General features: G+C 33.5%; 5 protein-coding genes across 12 annotated transcripts in view; 3 read left to right on the top strand and 2 right to left on the bottom strand.

Annotated features, from left to right (window-relative positions):
• Positions 1 to 26: 26 nt before the first annotated feature.
• On the bottom strand, positions 27 to 11,368 carry LOC100748286 (NPC intracellular cholesterol transporter 1). Of its 6 annotated transcripts, none has more exons than XM_012383677.3 (20): positions 11,006 to 11,368; positions 9,704 to 10,055; positions 9,328 to 9,620; positions 8,915 to 9,107; positions 8,087 to 8,218; positions 7,141 to 7,263; positions 6,842 to 7,059; positions 6,458 to 6,762; positions 6,174 to 6,371; positions 5,892 to 6,093; positions 5,500 to 5,797; positions 5,288 to 5,415; positions 4,952 to 5,209; positions 4,707 to 4,870; positions 4,517 to 4,629; positions 3,853 to 4,442; positions 3,595 to 3,783; positions 3,413 to 3,500; positions 2,943 to 3,034; positions 27 to 2,061 (listed from the first exon to the last, which is right to left on the bottom strand). In XM_012383677.3, exons 1-20 carry the CDS (start codon positions 11,117 to 11,119, stop codon positions 2,056 to 2,058), a joined length of 4,056 nt encoding a protein of 1,351 aa, XP_012239100.1. In that variant the 5' UTR covers positions 11,120 to 11,368; the 3' UTR covers positions 27 to 2,055. The 6 variants fall into 6 exon arrangements, with proteins under 6 accessions (XP_012239100.1, XP_003488224.1, XP_012239099.1 ...); XM_003488176.4 differs by having other exon boundaries at positions 2,868 to 3,034; XM_012383676.3 differs by lacking the exon at positions 2,943 to 3,034 and having other exon boundaries at positions 7,141 to 7,248.
• A 1,606-nt stretch (positions 11,369 to 12,974) lies between these two features.
• LOC100748404 (nucleoside diphosphate-linked moiety X motif 8) lies at positions 12,975 to 14,371 on the top strand. Its single transcript, XM_003488177.4, has 2 exons — positions 12,975 to 13,197; positions 13,547 to 14,371. The coding sequence occupies exons 1-2, from the start codon at positions 13,153 to 13,155 to the stop codon at positions 14,225 to 14,227; spliced, it is 726 nt and encodes a 241-aa protein (XP_003488225.1). The 5' UTR covers positions 12,975 to 13,152; the 3' UTR covers positions 14,228 to 14,371.
• Positions 14,372 to 14,483: 112 nt separating this feature from the next.
• Positions 14,484 to 16,581, top strand: LOC100748523 (peptidyl-prolyl cis-trans isomerase sig-7). Its single transcript, XM_003488178.4, has 4 exons — positions 14,484 to 14,726; positions 14,841 to 15,331; positions 15,407 to 15,648; positions 15,734 to 16,581. Exons 1-4 carry the CDS (start codon positions 14,657 to 14,659, stop codon positions 16,437 to 16,439), a joined length of 1,509 nt encoding a protein of 502 aa, XP_003488226.3. The 5' UTR covers positions 14,484 to 14,656; the 3' UTR covers positions 16,440 to 16,581.
• A 193-nt stretch (positions 16,582 to 16,774) lies between these two features.
• Positions 16,775 to 21,007, top strand: part of LOC100748641 (DNA ligase 3) — a 28,853-nt gene continuing 24,620 nt past the window's right edge. For 2 of the 3 annotated variants that reach the window (XM_033319899.1, XM_024366492.2), the window contains exon 1: positions 16,788 to 16,926. The gene's annotated coding sequence lies outside the window, so the exon portion shown is untranslated. Of the gene's footprint in view, positions 16,927 to 21,007 lie in introns of all 3 variants that reach the window. The other variant, XM_033319900.1, reaches the window with a different exon arrangement.
• The window catches only part of LOC100742591, a 13,810-nt gene continuing 10,119 nt past the window's right edge, over positions 17,317 to 21,007 (bottom strand). Inside the window, exons 3-5 of the mRNA XM_012383709.3 lie at positions 20,935 to 21,007; positions 20,629 to 20,851; positions 17,317 to 19,761 (exon numbers count right to left, since the gene is read on the bottom strand). The exon at positions 20,935 to 21,007 is cut by the window's right edge and continues 15 nt beyond it. Coding sequence (XP_012239132.1) covers positions 19,700 to 19,761; positions 20,629 to 20,851; positions 20,935 to 21,007 — 358 coding nt within the window. The 3' untranslated portion in view covers positions 17,317 to 19,699. The remainder of the gene's footprint in view (positions 19,762 to 20,628; positions 20,852 to 20,934) is intronic.

The raw sequence follows: 21,007 nt of genomic DNA on the forward strand, positions 1-21,007 counted from the left end.
TTTTGACATATGAATGAACCCAAGTATAATTTTACGTACTTGTTGCCAAATTATGGCACCTTTTATTTAACAGTCATAGTACTTCTTTTTTGTTAACCATGTATATATGTAGGACATGCCTTTAACCGCTTGAATACTAATTTGATGTGTAAGGAATACTCAACCGGATTTACAAACATAGATTTATATGAAAGAATATCATTTTACCTGTGTATATACATAGCATAATATCGTAACAATCGCCAACGAATCATCTATTATTTAACTAACGAGATTTTTTGCAACATTGCATTACGTATTCTTTTGTTGTCAGTATAAAAATTGTTATTCGTATACAAATAATTTAGAAAACATGTTCGAGTTCAACTCGCAACAGGAAATATCCACATTTACAAAGGACATTGATATCGTTTCGATGCAATCAAGCTATCCGAACATTTTTCTATGTTCAACTTCTCATATGAAAAAACAATACTGCTTAAATTTGTTACAGATATTGAGCAGAAACATACAACTCTTAGGAGACACTTTACACCGATGAAGCACGCAAAAGAAATTAAGCACTAATACGACTATATCATTTAACTTCTAGTAATAAGGCTAACTACCTGTTTTTTTCATTTATCGAATGTCTTAATTACCTAGAATTAATTAGGCAAATTGTAAGAACGAAACCTACTAAAACCAAGTGACTACTGCATAGTAAAAAATAATAATTTGTCATTGCCTTTTCCTTTCAGTACTTAGATATTTGCTGTGACTTGTTTAATATTACCCATATTCAATAAGATTGCAGACAAAACAAAATCAAATAAAAAACTTTGCCTAAAATATCTATCGGTTATAAAAAAAAAAATAAAGGGAATACGAAATAGTTTCCTGATGCTTGGTTTGAACTAAAAACATATTTCTGGAAACTGTTACTAATATCAACCATATATAAGAAACAACGAGTACTATCGCTTATACATATATCATGGAAAGAAAATCAGGGTAAAATGTACTCCGATATGGATGCCGCACAAATTTTAAGCTGTTAACCTAAATTCTACTTACGTTGAGAATTACGGCTTACATATATGTATATATAATTCTCTAAAGATTTATACAATACGAAATTCAAATTTGTACATATTCGATATTTCACCTCAATTATGGACGGTTAATATTTTTAGATGAAATTTCGAGTCATATTATGCAAAGTATTCGAAAAGACATTAAAAGGAATACGCTGTTTTCTTAAACCTTTCGATATGATATACAAATCTTACCGTCGAATTGGTTTATTCGAAACCTGCATTATACGACACCTATATCGGAAACCAATATTACCTCGCAATGACAAAATGCACAAATAGAGATAAAGCATGATAAAAATGCAGGTACATTTACCATTTGCCAAGCAACACAGATTTACGCATTTCCACTGAAAAAATACCGGAAAACATAAAATTAATATTAATTAAAATCATATTACAATATTTCTTGACACTTCCAATTGATTTGATCAATTGCACCATTTCAGATATTATACCCATAAATCTTAAAGCTTTAGAAATAGAATGATGTAAAATTATGAGACGTTCTTTTATAATTAAATATCTTAAATATAACGCAATCTTATTATGTTAATAGTAACAACAAGATACGAAATTTTTCTTCCTAGTTATGAAATATACCAGACGTGAACTTCATAGTTCGCATCGATTACAAGATTCTCGATCACCATTCAGACGCAAATCTACTGAACTTTAAAAAAGGAAAAAATTGTTGATCATACATATATAGTAAAAATAATTTTGTATTATACAAACAGATTATGTTCAGTCTCTCTAAGTATAAAAGTCGTTTTATGAGTTAATTCGGATAATGATTAATGCTAAAAAGTCACTTGATGTAACTGCTCTATGGAGTTCACACTGGCGTAGGAAGTGGTTGGGTACTGATTGTTGTCATTTTGGAGTAAAGGAGAGTCAGGCCCACACACTTGACTCCTAGATTCGTTTCTAGCCCTGCTGGCACATTCATGGGCTTTTCTACGCCCTCGGCGCGACATCACGCCTGCAAATAATAATAAAAAATAGACATAACTTGAGTCTTTACTTCGATATCCATTATATATCGTAGCTGACTAAAAGCATGTTAAACAAATAAATTATAATACAAATAATATTTAATAGAAAAAGAGAACAAAAATAATGATATGTTTGAAAAGGAGGAAGACATGAGATCTATTCACCAGTGGCAATACATCTTTCCATCTTTCCATATCCCTCTTTTAACTTAACGTTGCAAAATAACTTAACACGATCAAAAAGCTAACAACTATTTCCATCACCAATTATATTTATGTAATTAAATCAGATTACCAATAGCATTTGTGATATGTACTTGATTTTATAATACACGCAATGGCAATTATACCACAAGAGCATTTATGAAACGCATGAAATAGAAAAGAGGAGTTTTGCAACTAATTTATAGTTATTGAAACAATGAAAGGAAAATTACGTTAACAAAGCAGTATACTTTCGTAGAAATCGATAGGTATATATATCCCATCCCACACTCATCGACATACACAGATTGCGTCGTAATAAAGAAATCTCAGAAAGAAGTTTATAGTATTTGCACTTTCGAGTATCTGTTAAGTAAGTGCACCAAATACCATTCGATATGTCAGAAATATTTACAATACTAGTTTGACGTAACCATAACTAAATACTGTTTTTATAAAAACAGATGTAGACTAATTTTGAAATAAAGCCGGGTGTTGCATAAAGCTGTGTTGAATATCAAGTCGAACAAAGATAGAAATATTGTAATGATACAGAAAGGAAGTGTAAATATATGTGTATCCTGCGTACCTATCTTTCATATTCAAGCACTCTGAACGTAGGTGTGCTTGTGGTGGGTGTGGGAGGAGAATTGAGTTTGCTTACGCGATGATTCAAGGAAGTCTCCTGTACGTTGTCCAGATTTCCTTGCATTGCTCTCTTGTGATTTGCTAACTTTTCTCTGTTCATTGGTGTGCCTAGAACCACCAGAAGCCATGACCAAAGCTCTCTTAAGTTGTTACTGTACTTTTTTTTTAGTTCTTTCGAATAGAAATTACTAGAAGGTCGCCAATACTTAAAGACAAATGTCTAAGTTGGCATGCGAACAAAAACAAGTATGTACAAATGTTAATAGTGAAGCAAAAAGATGTAAGGGACCATATACTTTGTCTGCAGAGCACAACCTTCTTGTATGTCGATTGTACTTCCTAATGTCTAGGGATATGAAAATTAAACTTATTTTTTACTATGTTAAGTGGCACTGGTGTTTTAAGGAATTTCATTTGATTTATATGGAAATTTGATTTTAATGCGAGAATATGGTAATAAAACCATAACTAATAAATGAATCTTACCAATGTAACTTAATAATACTGGCAGGAATATTAGACCATGTGCAGCCCCAAACAACACAATACCCAGGTACATTCTGAAGTAGAATACCTGAAGATTTTTTCAACAATAACTTTGGTTTTATTATAAAACAGGAATAATATATATAAGGACAACGGATATAAACGTAATTATCAAGACCTACCTTAAAGATTTGACTTCTAGCAAAACCGAGTACTATAATTCCACCAAACTTTGTAAGAGTGATACCGCTAAAAATTGAACTTCCCATATTCGTCAATGCATCAGCAACCCTTTCAACACGTGTTGTTTTTACTGATACTGAGAAGGAGTGTACCAAATGACTGCAAAATTCAACGGCAATTCCAACAGCCTGCAGAAGTACATTGTTTACTTTCCTAATGACATTCTATGTTTAAAATCTGAAACTCGATATGCTTACCATAACAAGATTAACGAGGGATACTGCATTTAATGTTATGTGCCACCAATACATTAAACCACCAATATTAACGACAATCATCATAATGGTAATTACAACAATAACAGAGGAAAATATGTCCAAACCCATCAAAAGGAAAGTTACCACGAAGATAGCAATTAAGGATATCCCTATACTATATAACGTGTCCGGCCACATTGTTAAGTACTGCTCGTAAAAAACATAAAATATGCTGTACGGAAACACCTCAACAGTTGAACTGTCACCGATACTTTTTAAATAGTTATTAATCGTCTCTGTTATATTTGCTGATATAGCTCTTGCAGCTCTCATCGATTCGTAATAATCGGCGGATGTTTTTAATATAGTATGGTAAGTCATAAAATAGGACGCCCCGACTTTCGACAGGCCTGTTTCAAGCTCAGTAACATAGTTAACACCATGACCATAAGCAGCATGACCTGCTTTAGCGCACATTTCATCAGGATTATCTTGCAAGAAAAATGATACATATCGTTCAAAGTCTGTTGGTATAGGTCTTCCAATATTATTTGTGGTGATATTACACGAAGAGCAATATTTACTAGATCCTGAAAATATAAAATATATATTTTCGTTTTCTTTCCAATATTGTGATATATTACAAGAAAATTCAATTGTATACCTGTATGCGGACAGAAAGAATCATTTGAAACAAAATATTTGCAACACATCGACAATTGAGACCAGTCGATATAATCATCTAGCCATGATGATGCAGGTTTTGCTATGTATGTCCTAAATAAGCAGTTATATTAATAAGTCTGTTTTATGATTCGATACAATATAATTTATATAATAAATGTAACAATTACCTATTTGATTGTTTTGATGCTATAAATATTTGAGTCGATACCGAATCGTTATTACAATATTGACCGCCACATACAAGATTCTGTATATCTTTGTTAGAATAATTTAATCCTTCTTTTACAACAAAGTACATTGGTGGTCCAATAGATAAGTAACTATTTAAAAACTTGAAAAGGAAAGAAAAAAATGTTATAACCATTTCTTAAGTATCTGTGTTTTTCATTGGTATAAATATTATATTACTTACTTTGAAATATTTCAAGACAAAACTATCTTCAGGCATAGAAAGTTCTTGATCTAGACCAATTTCAATGTGCGGAACAACCGCAATGCTTGAACAAATCCATCCAAAAAATACTATCATAACAAATGCACGCACCCATTTTTTCAACAATAGTGGAACATACACAACTTTGAAAAGTTTATACAAAATTCCGTTTACTACTTCCTCCCCGTCGTCTTTCTTCGATCCACGAATAAAACAACATACATCAAGTTTATTGTTCTAAAAAATATATAAAAATATCAATTATACTAAACTTTTGTTATAGGATATGTACTGTTCAATTTTATTAATACATACTGCTTGACGAACAGTATCTAGTGCTAATAAACTAACAAAACAGGTTACTTGTAGCACAAAATCTACCAATAATGCCATACCGGCATATAGAGCAAAAGCTTTAACGGCAGGCATATCAGATAATCCACCTAAAGAAACATAATATTCTCAGCATATTATACTCGACGTTCCTTAATTCATACTTAATACGTGTGAATCTTTTCAATATTTACCAAGGAAGAAACAACAACTTTCTGACACACTGGTAAGTAACATGCTTGGTCCCACTTGACCGAGAATACGACCGATATGTTCAGGTATTGATTCATTAGGACGACGGCTTTCCCTTTGATGTGTTTGGACAAGTATGAAAATATTGTCTACTCCAACAGCCAGAACAAGGAATGGTATGACTTCAATAATAATGAGCGTAGCCGGAATGCCAACAAAACCAAATAAACCAACAGAACAAACAACAGAGGCCAATACCAAAAGTACACCACCAAGGCCAAGAGTAATTTTAGAATCGATCTAAAGATAAAGAAGTAAATGTTAGATATATGTCGATAAAATAAATATGTGATACCATATCTGATTTTGAACTATTTTCTTTTGTTATTTTTACCAAAAGTCGACTGCAATTTTTTATCTGCCCAAGAGAAATCGCAATATATGCAAACATAATAATATATGAGACAAGAATAGTTAAAACATCTGATTGAGATTCACGATTCAACTCATCCTCTATTGAACGTTCTGAGGTAAAAGCAATATCCATAAATGCTGGTTTCTTTGTCGCTATCCAATTTTTCATAAATTTGACGTAACTGAAATTACAATATCACTTACTTAAATAATGAAGAACAAACTCTTAAATACTCTTTTTCACTCTATGTGATTTAGTCACCTCATTTCCCATTCCATTGCTGGATGTAACTTGGATTTATTATGATAATTATTTACTAGTATAGATAAAATTACTGCTGTGGCTTTCTCATATGAAGGATTCTGGAGATCTTGACCTGGTAATAAAAATCCCCCAACTGCAATTGCTGGTTCCACAGGACCACCATAAGGTGCCAGACATTCAGGATTATATGAATTTCTGAATATAAAATATAATAAAAAATTGTTAGCAAAGAGATATATATCTTAATACTAGTATGATGCTCTATAATCAAATTAGCTTACTGCGAACAAACTCTGAAGTGATCTAAATAATTTACTGTAAAATTATCATCATCTACAGTAGTGTAATCAAAAGCTTCTACACTGTCTTGCCAATATCCCCAAATACTTTGAATGACACATTGTGATACTGTTGGCGGTCCCGTAAACGGACTGGTTAATGGAGCAAAACATATGTTTGCTAAAGTAAAATTATTTGGAGTTGTTATCTTCTTTATTTCTTCTTGTAATTTGTAAACAGTTTTGAGGAAGGTATCATTAAATACAGGACCAAAGATAACTGGACCATTAGATGTATTATGTACAATCTAAAAATAATTGATATAGCTGTACGTCTTCTATATATTGCTAAAAAATAATTTTATTCTACCAATGATCAAAACTTACGTTCGGCAAACCAATTGATGTTATAATTATTTGTTCAGTTCTATAGAATGGTTCAAAACGTTGATCGAAATATTCTTTTTCAATTCGTGATCGAGATTGTGGAGCAGCCCATAATTCAACTGGATCAGTGGTAACATGTATATATTTTATTCCATGTCCCAAACTAATGATAAATAAGAAACCAACGAAAAGGACAAACCACGGTCGTGACGCGCATGCTAAAGAAAGAAATTGAATACTTCTGACCGTTATTGAAATATAATACTTTTGTAACATTATGTAATGAAATGATCACATACCTGTACCCCACCAACAAAAGAATTCTGCTAACAGTTTGTCGGTGCCTGCACCTAATTTTTCAATGAATGTTGATTGTTCTTCATCGTCGAATCCGCTCGGCAAATCATCTGCAGATATCACACCTATAAAAGTTTTTGTGTTACGGAAAAGAGCATATTGTAATGTATATGTCCAGAAAGTGCTGCAGTAAGTGAAATAAATTGTAAATAGTGTGCTGTAAACAGATACATTAAGCAAACTATTCATTCAGTTGTACAGAATAAAAATGTTGTAACAAAAATGTTGAAATAACATATAAATTTTGTACCAAAACAATATAAAGTAGAAATAATTAATATAAAAATAGAAAAGAACAAACAACAATAATTGGTTCAATTCAGCAACTTAAAATTTTAGATATCAAATATATTGCAGGCAACCATAATGTTTTGAATATTTCTATTAAAGAATGTAGAACATTAAAAGTGTAAAATATAAAATTAAATAAATGCAAAAATATAAAAACATTTTAAATTTAACTTATTCCGTATGTTAATAAAATGAATATTAATTATGGAAGTATAAAAGTTCCTAGTAAATACCATATATGCTTTGAATCGAAATGTTATGCAATGTTTACAACAGTGATATAACAAGTATTTAATAAACTGATTTACTTATTCTGTTCACTAATTTTAGAATATGTTCCCACAACATACTGCATACATTTTGAGAAACATTAATATGGAGAAATTTGGAAATACTTTAATGATGACAATACACAGTAACAATACATAAGTAAGAAATAAAGGGAAAGTTCTTTACTCAGGAAAATGACGAAGCACAAATGACGAGGATGATAACCAAGCATAATACCATAACAACAGAACGATATACAGTAATGAAAAAGAAATTAAGAATCAAGCACAAGTCCACATATTGAAGATACACTTGATAGGAACGTACTGGAACGTTTAGATTGAAGTGGGCTGTCTTCTTGGTCTGCGGCAAGAGCAATACGAGCACCATCTCCTGGGTGGTGTAACCCTGCGGCTAGGCGTCTACCCACCTGCCTTCCTACTTCCTCACCTCGTGCAACTATACATATACGCACACCATACATACAACTGATGATTCTAAATCAAATCTTTTCAATTTCATACAATTATCTTATTTATTCATGATACCATATTTGTCATGAGAAATTAATAATAAAAATAGTTGATATTTTTATATCTACTGTTCATTGTAATATAAGCATCTGTTAATGAAATAATGACTGTCAAAATGTTTTGATGTTATTTTTAATATTGTTTCAATTGTCATATATATATGCTCCTCCACAATTATAAATTATTAATCAAGGGAAAAAATAAAAAACAAATGTTTATGAAACCAAGCATAGTGCAAAATTTATAAAATAAATTCTTAAACCACAACCAAAGAATAAGATAATACAGAAGAAACACAGCAATAAAAATAATCCTGTATTAAGGAAGAAAGGTCAATGATATGGATTAAATATTAAGATAATTTGAACTGAAGTGTACTTGTTCTCTTTAAAACAATGTAAGTGACAGTTACATACAAAATTAGTCACTAATGCAAGGTAAAAACAGTACTGTGTAAACTATTATTGAATAAAATATAGTACAGAGTTTGAGGGATAAAAGATGCATTTCACACTGCAATTTCCATAATACAATAAATTTACCAATTTCCTTCACAAATATGAAAAGAATGAGGTGTTTTTTTCTGAATAAATATCTTTAAACAATAAATGAAGTTCCTTACCAATTTGTTTTCTATTATTGAAGCATACAATGGATAAGATGAAAAGAGCTGAACCACACACAAAAGTAATGATCATCATTACAGCATAGCCATCATAGCCAAAAATGGTGAAAGGTGTTGGTAAGGGAGGTGGTGATGGTGGTACTGGGCAACTGGCTTCGCAGTCTACACAACTGCATGCTGGAGTATTTTTCTACACATATAGGACATATTCAATAAATTTCATTAATTCAGAGAAAAGGTCAAATTAGAAATTCTTTAAAAAATGTTCATGTTTGTAGCTTGATTTATACTAACTCCATAATTTAATTAATATGTATATGTATAGTATACATCATATATCATATAGATATAATATGAAAACCAATTAAGCTCAATTTATTTATAGCTAATTAACTCTTACAAATACTTACATTTAATGCTTTATTACAAGGAGTAATTTTAGGGTCTACAGGAATAAATGAACCTACAGGTTCATCAGTATTTTTATATGTAATTTGAAATGGTACATATTGATTGTTTGCTGCATCACCCATATAATGGAACCATTTTAATGTGGTACATCTACTAGCTCCCCATATGCCACACATTAAATCCATTGCTAATTGTCCAGTGCTAGGTACTGATACTTTGTTACAAGAATTAAATGTACCTTCCAAATACTTATTTGTTATATATATATCTATGCCATTGACATATTTTACATCTAAAAAAAAATTATATATTATTATTTAATGCATGTTACAGTGACTTTATATTTACGGAAACATTGCTAAATAATCAAATTACTTTTCTCTGTTTGTATTTCTGTAACGTTGATAAACTTGCTTTGTACTGGGCTACAAGTAAATTCACAGAAATGCTTTACTAAATTATCCAAACAGCTAGGACATCTGTTTAAAAAATTAGATGCCAGCTTAATATTTTGATCCATTGTTTTTAACTGATTTGTATCGCAGCAGGTATTAATCCCATTTCCAGAATCAATCATTAAATGAGGACAATTTTTAGCCAATAGTTTTTGACCTTCATTATCCAATAACTTAGGTGGTCCTGTATAAGGGCAATTCTTTTTGTGCATATATATGTCTGTGTAACATTCTCCATACCAAATACACTGACCATCTTGTGTTGCAGATACCTATTGACAAATATTAAACAACTTTCCTTTTAACAAAATACATTTTAAAATACATTTTAAATATTGCTTCAAAATGTATTTCTAATTTCTTGATGGTTAAAACAAAAATATTAATCAAAAACATATCAATTTAAATTACTTAAATTTTTCAATTCAATCTAATTTTTATTGAATTTAAATTATTCCGTTAACTATACAATATTAACAAGTAATGAATCACTGCCATGAAAGCAATATGAGATCATGCATAAAGACATTGAAATTCTTTCATAGTGCAATCATTTGATAAGAGATAGGACTAACATTAAGTATAAAGTTATTATATGTTATACATTAATCATCCTAATTACATTACATTGTTAAAGAAATAAAGTATCTGTTTATCTACTCTCCTGCATTTACAAATTATTATTTCTTATTTACTTATCATATCTTTTATTGTAACAAATGATAACAAAAATAAACTATTACCTCGTTTCAACTCATGATTCATTTTTCGAGAAATTATTTTTTATCAGAAAATATATTTATACAATTTGAGGTCTTAAATAACTTTTTTCGAAACATACAAATATTTTGTAAAAAATTTATGTAAACAAAAAGTATGACGTTAATCTCGAAAGAAAATTTTGTGAATTCTTTTAAACAGAAACATTAATTTTAATAAGAGCAGTTAAAAAGATCTGCATTGATCTCGTCACGGCAAATAAAGATCAAGTGACATCAGTTAATGTCCCCTTAATGGATAAGGCAAAGGCATAATTAAATTTAATGGACTTCTTTGGACAAATGCAACAGCCGCGGCGACGATATCAACGGTAAATTTTCACGAGGATAGGCCGAGATGACGTCACGAATGCAAGTTGTTTTACGACACCAGGGTGTGGTATAGACGATGAATTATTTGTACGATATTCGTAACGTCGTAATTTTGTGATTAATTAACTTACTGCGTTAATAAGATTCCAAGCACCTAGCACAAAGATTATCACGTTTAGACGTGACATGCTAGCGTCTGTCAAAGTTCGACGGTGGCCTCGGTAAAACACGTAAAACCAATACATAACTCGCTTACGAACACAGTCGATATCGAACGATTACTTTAAACTGTATTTTAACGTCAACACGTAGTTTTGTTACGATTGCTTATTGCCTGTATTATTCATATTGGTACATTTTATGTTGCTGTCGGAAACAGTCTACAAAGATACATAGGCGGCGGACGATCACGTTTCGCTGAACGAACGACGCGACTAGAACTGCGCTCTATCAGTGGCACGCAGCACGCAAAGACGCAGCATGATGGCGACATTGGTAATCACAATCCTAAACGCATCGAATGATCCAGGGCCGTTCGGCTATTCTCGGTGTTGTTCGGCTCGCGCTTCAATTTCTCAGGAATGTTTACTCGAAATACGATACGTATTCTTAAACTGCAAAATCATACGAAATATAGAAAACTAAGCGATTTATTTTTTGATCCCTGAACTTATTGATAGAGAAAGGTCATAACTATAGTCACGAATAAAGATCATAATTAAGTGACCTCTGATTAATAACTACATATAATCGTTAATCTGTAAATGTCAGTTCCTCAAATTCTATATAGTATAAAATGCTTAATACCTGAATGTACGTTATCTAATTTTACTACAAATTATCAGTGATATTCATAATTATTATGTACAAATTAATACAAATTAATTCCGGCTAACAACTAGTTTACGTAAATAAACATTAAAATCGATTGATCTTCACTTTTTTTCTATACAAATATACAAAATTAACAAGTTGAAAAACATTGTAGCACTTGTTATTACCATTATTACTATCTGCTATCATCGTTCGTACTTTAATTAAATTTTATATCAATATACATATGTAATATTATGACACATCTATTTGTTGCGTAATTGTTGTAGAGCTGAAATGAGATATCGGAATTGGTTTCTAGAAGTTTACCATTCCTCATAAATCGATTTATAATACATTACTTGCTCGTATTTCGACGTATTACCACCTAAATCAATTCGAATGTATTCTAGCCTTGGGGCAAAGACTCTTTCAATAGTTACTATGGATTTATTCGTCGCAACAAGATAAAAATCTCGAAACGTAAGAACATTAGAATTTTCGTAGAAACGAGAAATGCTTTCAAGATTCAGTTTACACATTGTTTGTACGTTGTGATCTAGGTCACGGTTAAATAATAAATTAACATGCACAATGCATTCGCAATGTGTTGTGAAAGTTGAAGCCTAAAAATCAAATTTTCATATTAACATGATTGGAATAATATATGATAAATTGATTTTACATTTTGAAAATTGGCAATAATTGGTAAACTAACCACTAAAAATTGAATTAGAACCTATATTGCAATATACTGTGAAAGAACATCTTCGAGATTTTCGAATCCAGAATATGTGCATTTCGTGACAAATAATAGATTATTCCTTAGCCATGTATGTACATATATTCAGGGAAACGTTAATTTGGACAGCAACCGGACGTTCAGCATCATTCTTTGCATCGGTCTTTCGTAATACATAATATCATATCAATTGTGAAAGGTAATATTTAGATTCTTCCTGTTTTTTGTGATTTTAAGAAATTTAATGAGAATTAAATGACGAGTAAAAAACACATATATACGCATGATTCAGTAAATATTTTAATTGCCATTAAATACCTAGGAATGATGGGTTTTGCAAGCGATTAAAAATCTGTTTAATAATTATTACAGAAGACATCCTTCGATTAGTAAGTGTATGAAATGTTTAAAACAGAATACGTAATAATAACAAACTGTACAAAAATAAGATAAGATGATATAAACACGAGTTAGGAGACTAACATTACATATGATCGGTACATTGATTACCATATTTAAAAAAGAGATCGTTTAAATCCGATTGATCGGACATCTAGTAGCTGTGCATAAAATCATCGTAATGGTAGGCATATTGCAAGAGATTCTTGATAAATTGAGCATCAAGGCTAGCTACGTTTTAGGTAGACCGTATTTCTTTCTCACAATTTCTGATCTCTCATCATACGTAACGTAGAAAGTATTTCTGGGATATAACTTGCATCAATGAAACTCTATTCCTTTTCTTTACGCTGTTTACAGCGTTGTTTTGTAAGTATTTTTTTTCATGTGAAAGTTGTTGTCATATATTCCCTTGCTTCATTCTTTGTATACCAGATGGCGCTTCTTTCACGAATATTGGTTCATTTATTTTCAAATAATGGTGACGAAAGCAAAATGTATTAACATTGAATATACGAAATTTTGTATTCGTTTCTTTGGCTTTATTTTTAGCATTCGAAAAGAAATGTCACTGCTGTTGAATTATTAACATTTTCGAGATATGTTTAATCAGCCTCTTTTAGCATGTAATGTACGAAAACGACTAAAATGTCCGCGCTTCGATACCATTGATTATCGTAATATCGCACTAAAAAAATGTTTCTTCTTTACAAAAAAGTCGACGGAAACCCAACAAGGCTTAAATGCGATCAGGCTGGAATATTTGAAACCAGAAGTTGTGCTTAGTGAGAAAAATCGGAAATCTTTTATCGAGAAGTTCAAGGCCAGTAGAGTACCACAGGTAGATGGTAATGCGATTCCTCAGGCCGCTGTTTTAGTGCCATTATGCATGCACAAAGGAGAACTTGGTTTCTTATATACCTTAAGATCAACCAAATTATCTTCGAATCGTGGACAAGTCTCATTTCCTGGTGGAATGCACGACAAAGAGGATCGTAGTCTGGAAGAAACTGCATTACGTGAAACATGGGAAGAACTTAAAATTCCAAGGGAGAAAATCGACGTTTGGGTCTCCGGTAACATGATTGATAAAAAGAACGTCATGGTGTTGCCAGTTTTCGGCTATATCGGTGAAGTTGATCCAGAAAAGCTTCAAATTAATGTAAACGAAGTAGAAGAAGCTTTTTTTCTCAGCTTAAAAAATCTCTGCGATCTTTCAGTGTGTCGGTTTACTCAGTTCCGTGAAAACTACACTTTACCGGTTTATTTAGGAGGGAAACACCGTGTTTGGGGTTTCACCGCAGCAATAACACATGTGGCCTTAAATGCTCTCGTACCCGATGCCTATAAACACAAACTCGTTCGTTCACGGTCAATGTTACTAGAAAAAAGGAGATAAAAATATTTGTTAATCGTGAAATTGTATTGTATATAATTTGTATTTCATTCCTTATTTACATGTATATATATATGCGTGTGTATATATATATATGTCATAATTGATATAAAGAATTAAAAAAAGAGTTATGATTTCTCTTCCCCATTATGTGGAATATGTTTGAAAAATGCATACATATTTGTAGTTTAAGAGGAAGCATTATAAATCATATGTATATAATTACATATACATATTTAGTTCAATACTACATATGTAGATGTCACTGGCCACAGGATGAATCCGTATGTTCTGTTATGAGCGTCATTTATATATAGGTATATCGTCTGATGTCGTATGAAGATGTATGTAAGAATATTATGAGATATTGAGATGCTATGAATATAATAAGCAGAAATGAAATTAGCCTCTAAATAAGGAAACCGTGAAAGCATGGCGGTTGTAGTAGAAACTACTATAGGAGATTTTACTGTTGATTTATATACTGAAGAACGTCCACAAAGTAAGTGTAAAACAAAAATAGAGGTTATGTTTTCTTGTTATTATGTATTGGAATTTTCAGTGAAAGAAATTTGGTTGTTGACAACAGTATTTATTAATATATAATATTTTGCAGCATGTCGAAATTTTTTGAAATTATGCAAATTAAAATATTACAACTGGAACTTATTCCATTCTGTTCAAAGCAATTTTATTGCTCAAACCGGAGATCCCACCAGTACTGGGAAAGGTGGAGAAAGTGTCTATGGAATAGTGTTAGGTGAAAAAGCAAGATATTATGAAGCAGAGCAGATGCCAAAAATAAAGCACGATAGAAGTGGTTTATTGTCTATGGTTAATTGTGGCAGCAACATGCTTGGATCTCAGTTTTTTGTTACTCTTGCACCCGAACTTCAATCATTGGATGGAGAACATTGCGTATTTGGTGAAATTACAGAAGGACTAGAAATTATTCTCAAGTTCAATGAAACTATATGTGACGGGGATCACAGACCTTACCAGGATATACGTATCTCTCACACCGTTATTTTGGAAGACCCTTTCGAAGATCCAAAAGGTTTTATCATACCTGATCGAAGTCCACCACCCTCCAAAGAAGTTTTAATGGTATAATATCTTTTTGCTTCATGTTTTTAAAATTTGCAAGATTTTCTTTGTCATAGTAAATAAATATATTTGTAGAGCGATAGGATTGGAGCTGACGAAGTGATAGATGATACAGCTGGTATGACAGCTGAGGAGATCACGGAAATGCAAAAAGAGAAGGAAGCTAAAGCAAGAGCGACAATATTGGAAATTGTGGGTGATATTCCAGATGCGGAAATGGCTCCACCTGAAAATGTCCTGTTTGTCTGTAAACTAAATCCTGTTACAACCGATGACGATCTCGAAATTATTTTCAGTAGATTTGGAAAAATTATTGGGTATGAATGGTTTAGCAATCTTGCTGATAGACACCTATTACATTTGGTATATTGATCAAATTGTTTTTCTCTTTGCTTTTTTCAGTTGTGAAGTTATTAGAGATCGGCAAACTGGAGATTCATTGCAATATGCGTTCATCGAATTCGCTGATCGTAAAAGTTGCGAAGAAGCGTATTTTAAAATGGACAATGTATTGATCGACGATCGTCGTATACACGTTGATTTTTCGCAATCGGTAGCCAAAATGAGATGGAAAGGCAAGGGTAAAGGCGTACAATATTTTGACGATGAAGCTGATGAGGTTGGAAATGAGAATCTAGAAAAAGTCATTTCGAAGCATAAGCAGAGAGATGAACCTAGGAGCAAAGAAATAGAACACAGAAAATATGAGCGTATAAAGGACGCCAATAAAGCCAAGGTATACTCCTATAACAGGGATAAATATATAGAGAAGGAAAAGTATAAGGTACAAAGACATCGTGATAGTTCGCGCGAAAGATACGAATACGACTCTAGACGGAGGAAAGAAAGCAAAAGAAGAAGTAGAGATAAAAGCAGAGATAGGAGCCGAGACAGAAGCAAAAGGGAAAGTTATAGAGAGCACAAACAAAAAAAGAAATCTGACGGTGAGAAAAAAAGATGGGATAGGGGGAATTCTGGCTCTAGTAACGAGGATTTAAGATATGAGAAACATAAAGACGGACATTCGAGTTATAAAAAGAAGCGCACCAAAAATCGATCTGTCGAAAGGTATGAAAAATCAGAAAAACACAAGCAAAAAAGGAGATGATATAAAAAATATCTGTATAAATATCAATAGAATGCATATACAATATGCAATATGCGATATAATTGTGAATGTCTATTTTGTAAAATTGAACTGTAAACTTCCACTTTTTATGCGAATAAAAATCCTTCTTTAATTCTTTCAACGCTTGATTATTTATAATATCTAATTTATATTAAATGTATGTATGTATATTTTCTTTCTGGTAGTATGTACATACATATTTTGTTTGATTTAAATTAAACAGAGTCAAAGATGGTACCGACGGAAACATCACGTAAAATCATAGATGTACGCACGTTTAAACGCTAGGGGGCGATCATGCCTTGCAAAGAGCGTTTAGTAAAATTACAGGAATAATAAAACTAGATAAAACGTAGTCTGATCAAAATGGTTGTGACATTTGTATGATTTTACGATTTATTAATTATTTATCATGCCGTGAGTGAATACAACAAATTGGAAGTACTCGAAGGAGCTACAACTGCTGGTAGGAGTTTCATTTAGAACTTAACTAGATAGAGATTAAAGTGATTTGAGGTTATGTCGAGTGTATGTATTTGAAATTCAACTATTATCTTTTTATCGTGAATTTATCGCTGGTACAATATTTACAATCATATAAATGAATTATCGGCTGTCGTAGTATACGCTATAATGTAACGAAACTTAACTACGTAGCGTTTGTTATCTCACGTGACCAAGCACGTGTACATACTTTGTACGGTATGGCGCTGGGTTCGTTCAATACCTTAAATACGAGAGTTTAAAATGTCGATTTGATATCATGTAATAATCGTAACCGTGTGTATATTCTCCATGGATAGATGGTTAAAAAAGAGAGCCGCCCACTACCTGTATGATTACGAAGAGAGAAATATTTGTTTTCACGAGATTTATTTCAAAGTATCGAGAAGCCTCGATTAATTCCATACAAGAGAAACAATAAATTTACGAATGTACATGCTCGTACGACCACACATTTTATTGTTGCTATCGTTGTATTACATTGTTATTAGAGACCGTAATAATGCAAAGTTATTATTTGATCGCGTTTTGAAAGTGGTGCAAGATATACAACGAAATCATTGCTAAATTCGGTTTATCTTGGAGACGAAATATTTCTAAACGTTCTAATTACAGCAATGTGTTCGTGTAAGAGCAATGTAATTTAACAAATAGACGATTTATGACAGTTTTAATATAACTGCACGTAGAATGTATTTAAATTATAAATAATAAAAATAAAATTTGTAGAAAACGATCGATAGTATTCTAGTCATGTACAAAACATTTTGAAGTAAACGACAATGCATTTTCAGGATCACGAGCTACTAAAAAAGTAACGAATTCACCGGTGCTAAATAAATAAAAAGTAGCGCATAAAAAGATTACATATAAACTTGGTACGTTTCTTTTTACGAAACGATTATAAATAATTTAACGAAGGGTGCAGGCGGCCTCTCTTTTTCTGTCTCTGTTATTTTCCTGAGATCTCGTAGTCGTTCATTTCTCATGTTCCTCCTTGTATATACATATTTTCCTTTTGTTACTTTCTACTAAACGTATCAATTGTTTTTAACGGTTCTAGGATAGTAAAGGATATACAGTTTGCCAAGAGGCGTGCGATTAGGAAAAGAGTCGTAAATCATAATTAGCGAATAGCAAGCAACGTTTACATTCTATTTCTGTGAGTATGTCGTAGCTTGAACTTACATATTATAATGAAACAAGTACCGTAACAAATTGTAGATCACTAAGTCGAAGAACCATATTCTTTATAGTTGTACACGTCGTGTGATAGTAATTTTTCTTCTTTCTTACTATTGATTTCATTATTTTCTTTCTTTTTGTTTGTTTTCCTTAAAGAAGACAGTTTCGAGAATATTGGAGCCTCGGCCTTTGCACCCTTCTCACTTAAACCTAACGAATAAATACCTATTCGCCATTTCGATTTCTATCGATGGCTCGTCGAGGACACTCCACTCTCCAAAAATTTCATTCTTCCTTTCTTCTCTTCTCTTCCTCTGTGTTTGTCCATCCGTCCGTCCGTCCGTCCAACTGTCTGTCTGCTAATTCTATACCCGGGTATATCGTCTAGGAGCAACTTTTTACAGACTATAGTTTCTTTTTCGGAGAGATTAGCGAGTCGTCCGAAGTGGTAATTAGCCACTAAGCTTCGTCGAGATACCTAATTTTATTGCGTTCTCGTTCAATTAAACGGGACAAAATAATTATTCAGCCGCGAATGCAGTGTCCTCGGTCGAATGAGATGATACTGCTGAATATTACGAGCGAAACGCGTGCATCCGATCGTGTTTTGCTGTCATCGTTGCATCCACGATGTGTTTTCAGTGATGGGGGAGGAAGGGACGAGGAATTCGCCCGAGCCAGTCGGGACGAACACTTTTGTCTATCAATCATTCCTCTCGAACAAGTAGCTCGAAGAGGTCGTCGCGGTGCAAACAGAACAGTCCGATACTCGTTCGACGTTCGATCTCCCGCGAGAACTCGTATCCATTTTGACAAAATAGTAACCGTTCACTTTTCGTTCTATAAGACCACTTACAATTTTTGAATGCATATTTAGGTATATTTGAAAAACTCAAGCATTGAAATTGCTTTTTTACTCAGGAAGTTACACGATCGTGCGACAGAAATTCGATCGCGAAATAATTATTTCTTCCTTGTTATCTCTCGGCACGAGAGCGGAACATGATGTACATCTCGCAAACTGTACACGAGGATACGATACTTCCCTTTCGTTTCATTTCCGTTTCCCTTTTTCTTTTGTTTGTACTTTTCTTTGCCTCTCGTTTCTCTCAAAGCGATTCGGATTGGAATTGATTCGTCGCGTGCAAAGCCGTTTAAGCGGTTCGAAAGCGTTTGAATGGCTGCAAGGTGTCGTAGATAAATTGCATGAAAAACGTTCAATGAGAGTTGGAATCGATGTCGGAGTCGAAGTCATAGAATCAGAGTCGCGATTGTTTTGCGATTGTTGGATGGCAGCCGGTCGATCGAGTTGGAAATTCCGGTGAAAAATTTAGAAAGAACGTATCGACCGATCGATGATGGATCGTCGCCTTTCCTGGTATTTAACCGCTGCGTCGCGAGCACTGTTCGGAGATCCGAGTGCGACCTCTGGTCCAGTTTCTTCTCGTTTGCACGCGGGTTTCGTATCGTGTTCGAGTCAGAGGGTGCACCACGCAAGAGGCTCGACCAATCTCGATATGGCCGTCATCAGCAAACGATCCGTTTATCGTTTACTTGTGTAACTGTCGCTTGCGTCCCATGTTGCAGATCTTGAAGTGACACAAGGTCATATCTAAACAACACAATGAAAGATCTCTAGTTAGCATTCGTCCTTTTGAGAAGCACTCCGTTCGTTAAGAAGAGAAAAAGCAAGGGACAGGAAAGCGTGATACGATTGCATTCGAGGTGGACGAAATTTGTCTGGTATCGAATATTAATTGAGTGGACCTCGAGGATCGATCGTCGATCGTTGATTTGTTTTTCAACGGCAGAAACGTCGCTCGTGACATCGTTTGAATCAAAAGTCAATTGGCACAATGGATAGGTTCGCCGATCTCTCGCTCATCGTTTCTTGCTAGTTCTACGAAATCCTCGGTCCTACGCATCGAATGGGAACCAACACGACGCTTTGCATTATCGAACGAATCCGTCAGATCACGAATACAAGGGATAAAGACTTCGTTTACTCGATTATCTCGTATTGGACAAAGGATTGATAGCGGAGAATATAGAATATGTAGAGAAACGGAGGATTTCTCGGTGTGGGAAGGATATCTTGTCGACAAGCGGGGCACGTACTTATTTACAGAGTATTCCGCACTTAATAACGGAGGAAGAACAGACAGGAGAACGCGCGTGATCAACTCTGAGTATCTTCCAAAGTTCGTAAGACGGGATTCGAAATAACGCGGCTAGTACCTGCCCTCGTTTAGAAATCCCAGCGAATCTAGCGGGGCACGAGATCATCTGTTCTTTACCTCCTGAAATCGCGTTTTCGCGTATCTTTTTTTATCTGCTGCATGCGTGCACCAGTAGGCGGCTACTAATTCGAAACGAAATTACGATCGTCGAGGGACAAGAAATGCAGCCGAATTATACTTATATATCGTTCTTTTATGGGATATGAATTCGAGGACGTTTCTCACTAAATGATACTCACAGCTTATCGAGGTACGCTTGCCGGAACGTTGCACCTGTTTATGCGGGGGATTCGGTGTTGGTATCTCCTCGACAGAGTAATCACCCGGTGGAACCCTCATATCGTCTTTCGCCCTCGCTTCCAGTACCGTTTGAAGCATCATTTGTACGTCGTCCAGTGTCTTTTCTTGCTCTACTATTTCCTCCTTCTCATCGATCACTTGCTTCAGCTTGTTCAGTAATATCTACGATACATAAATTTAATTTCAGTGGATTCGAACAGCGGTGGCTGCGTCGAATTACGATACGAGAAAAGTGACTAGCTTACGAGATTCTCAGCGTTATTGATGAAGTTTTTGCTATAGAGGAGCTCCGACGGTATCGGCTCCGGCTCTCCAACG

This window comes from Bombus impatiens, unplaced genomic scaffold, assembly GCF_000188095.3.
Source record: "Bombus impatiens unplaced genomic scaffold, BIMP_2.2 scf_0219, whole genome shotgun sequence".
NCBI lineage: Eukaryota > Metazoa > Arthropoda > Insecta > Hymenoptera > Apidae > Bombus > Bombus impatiens.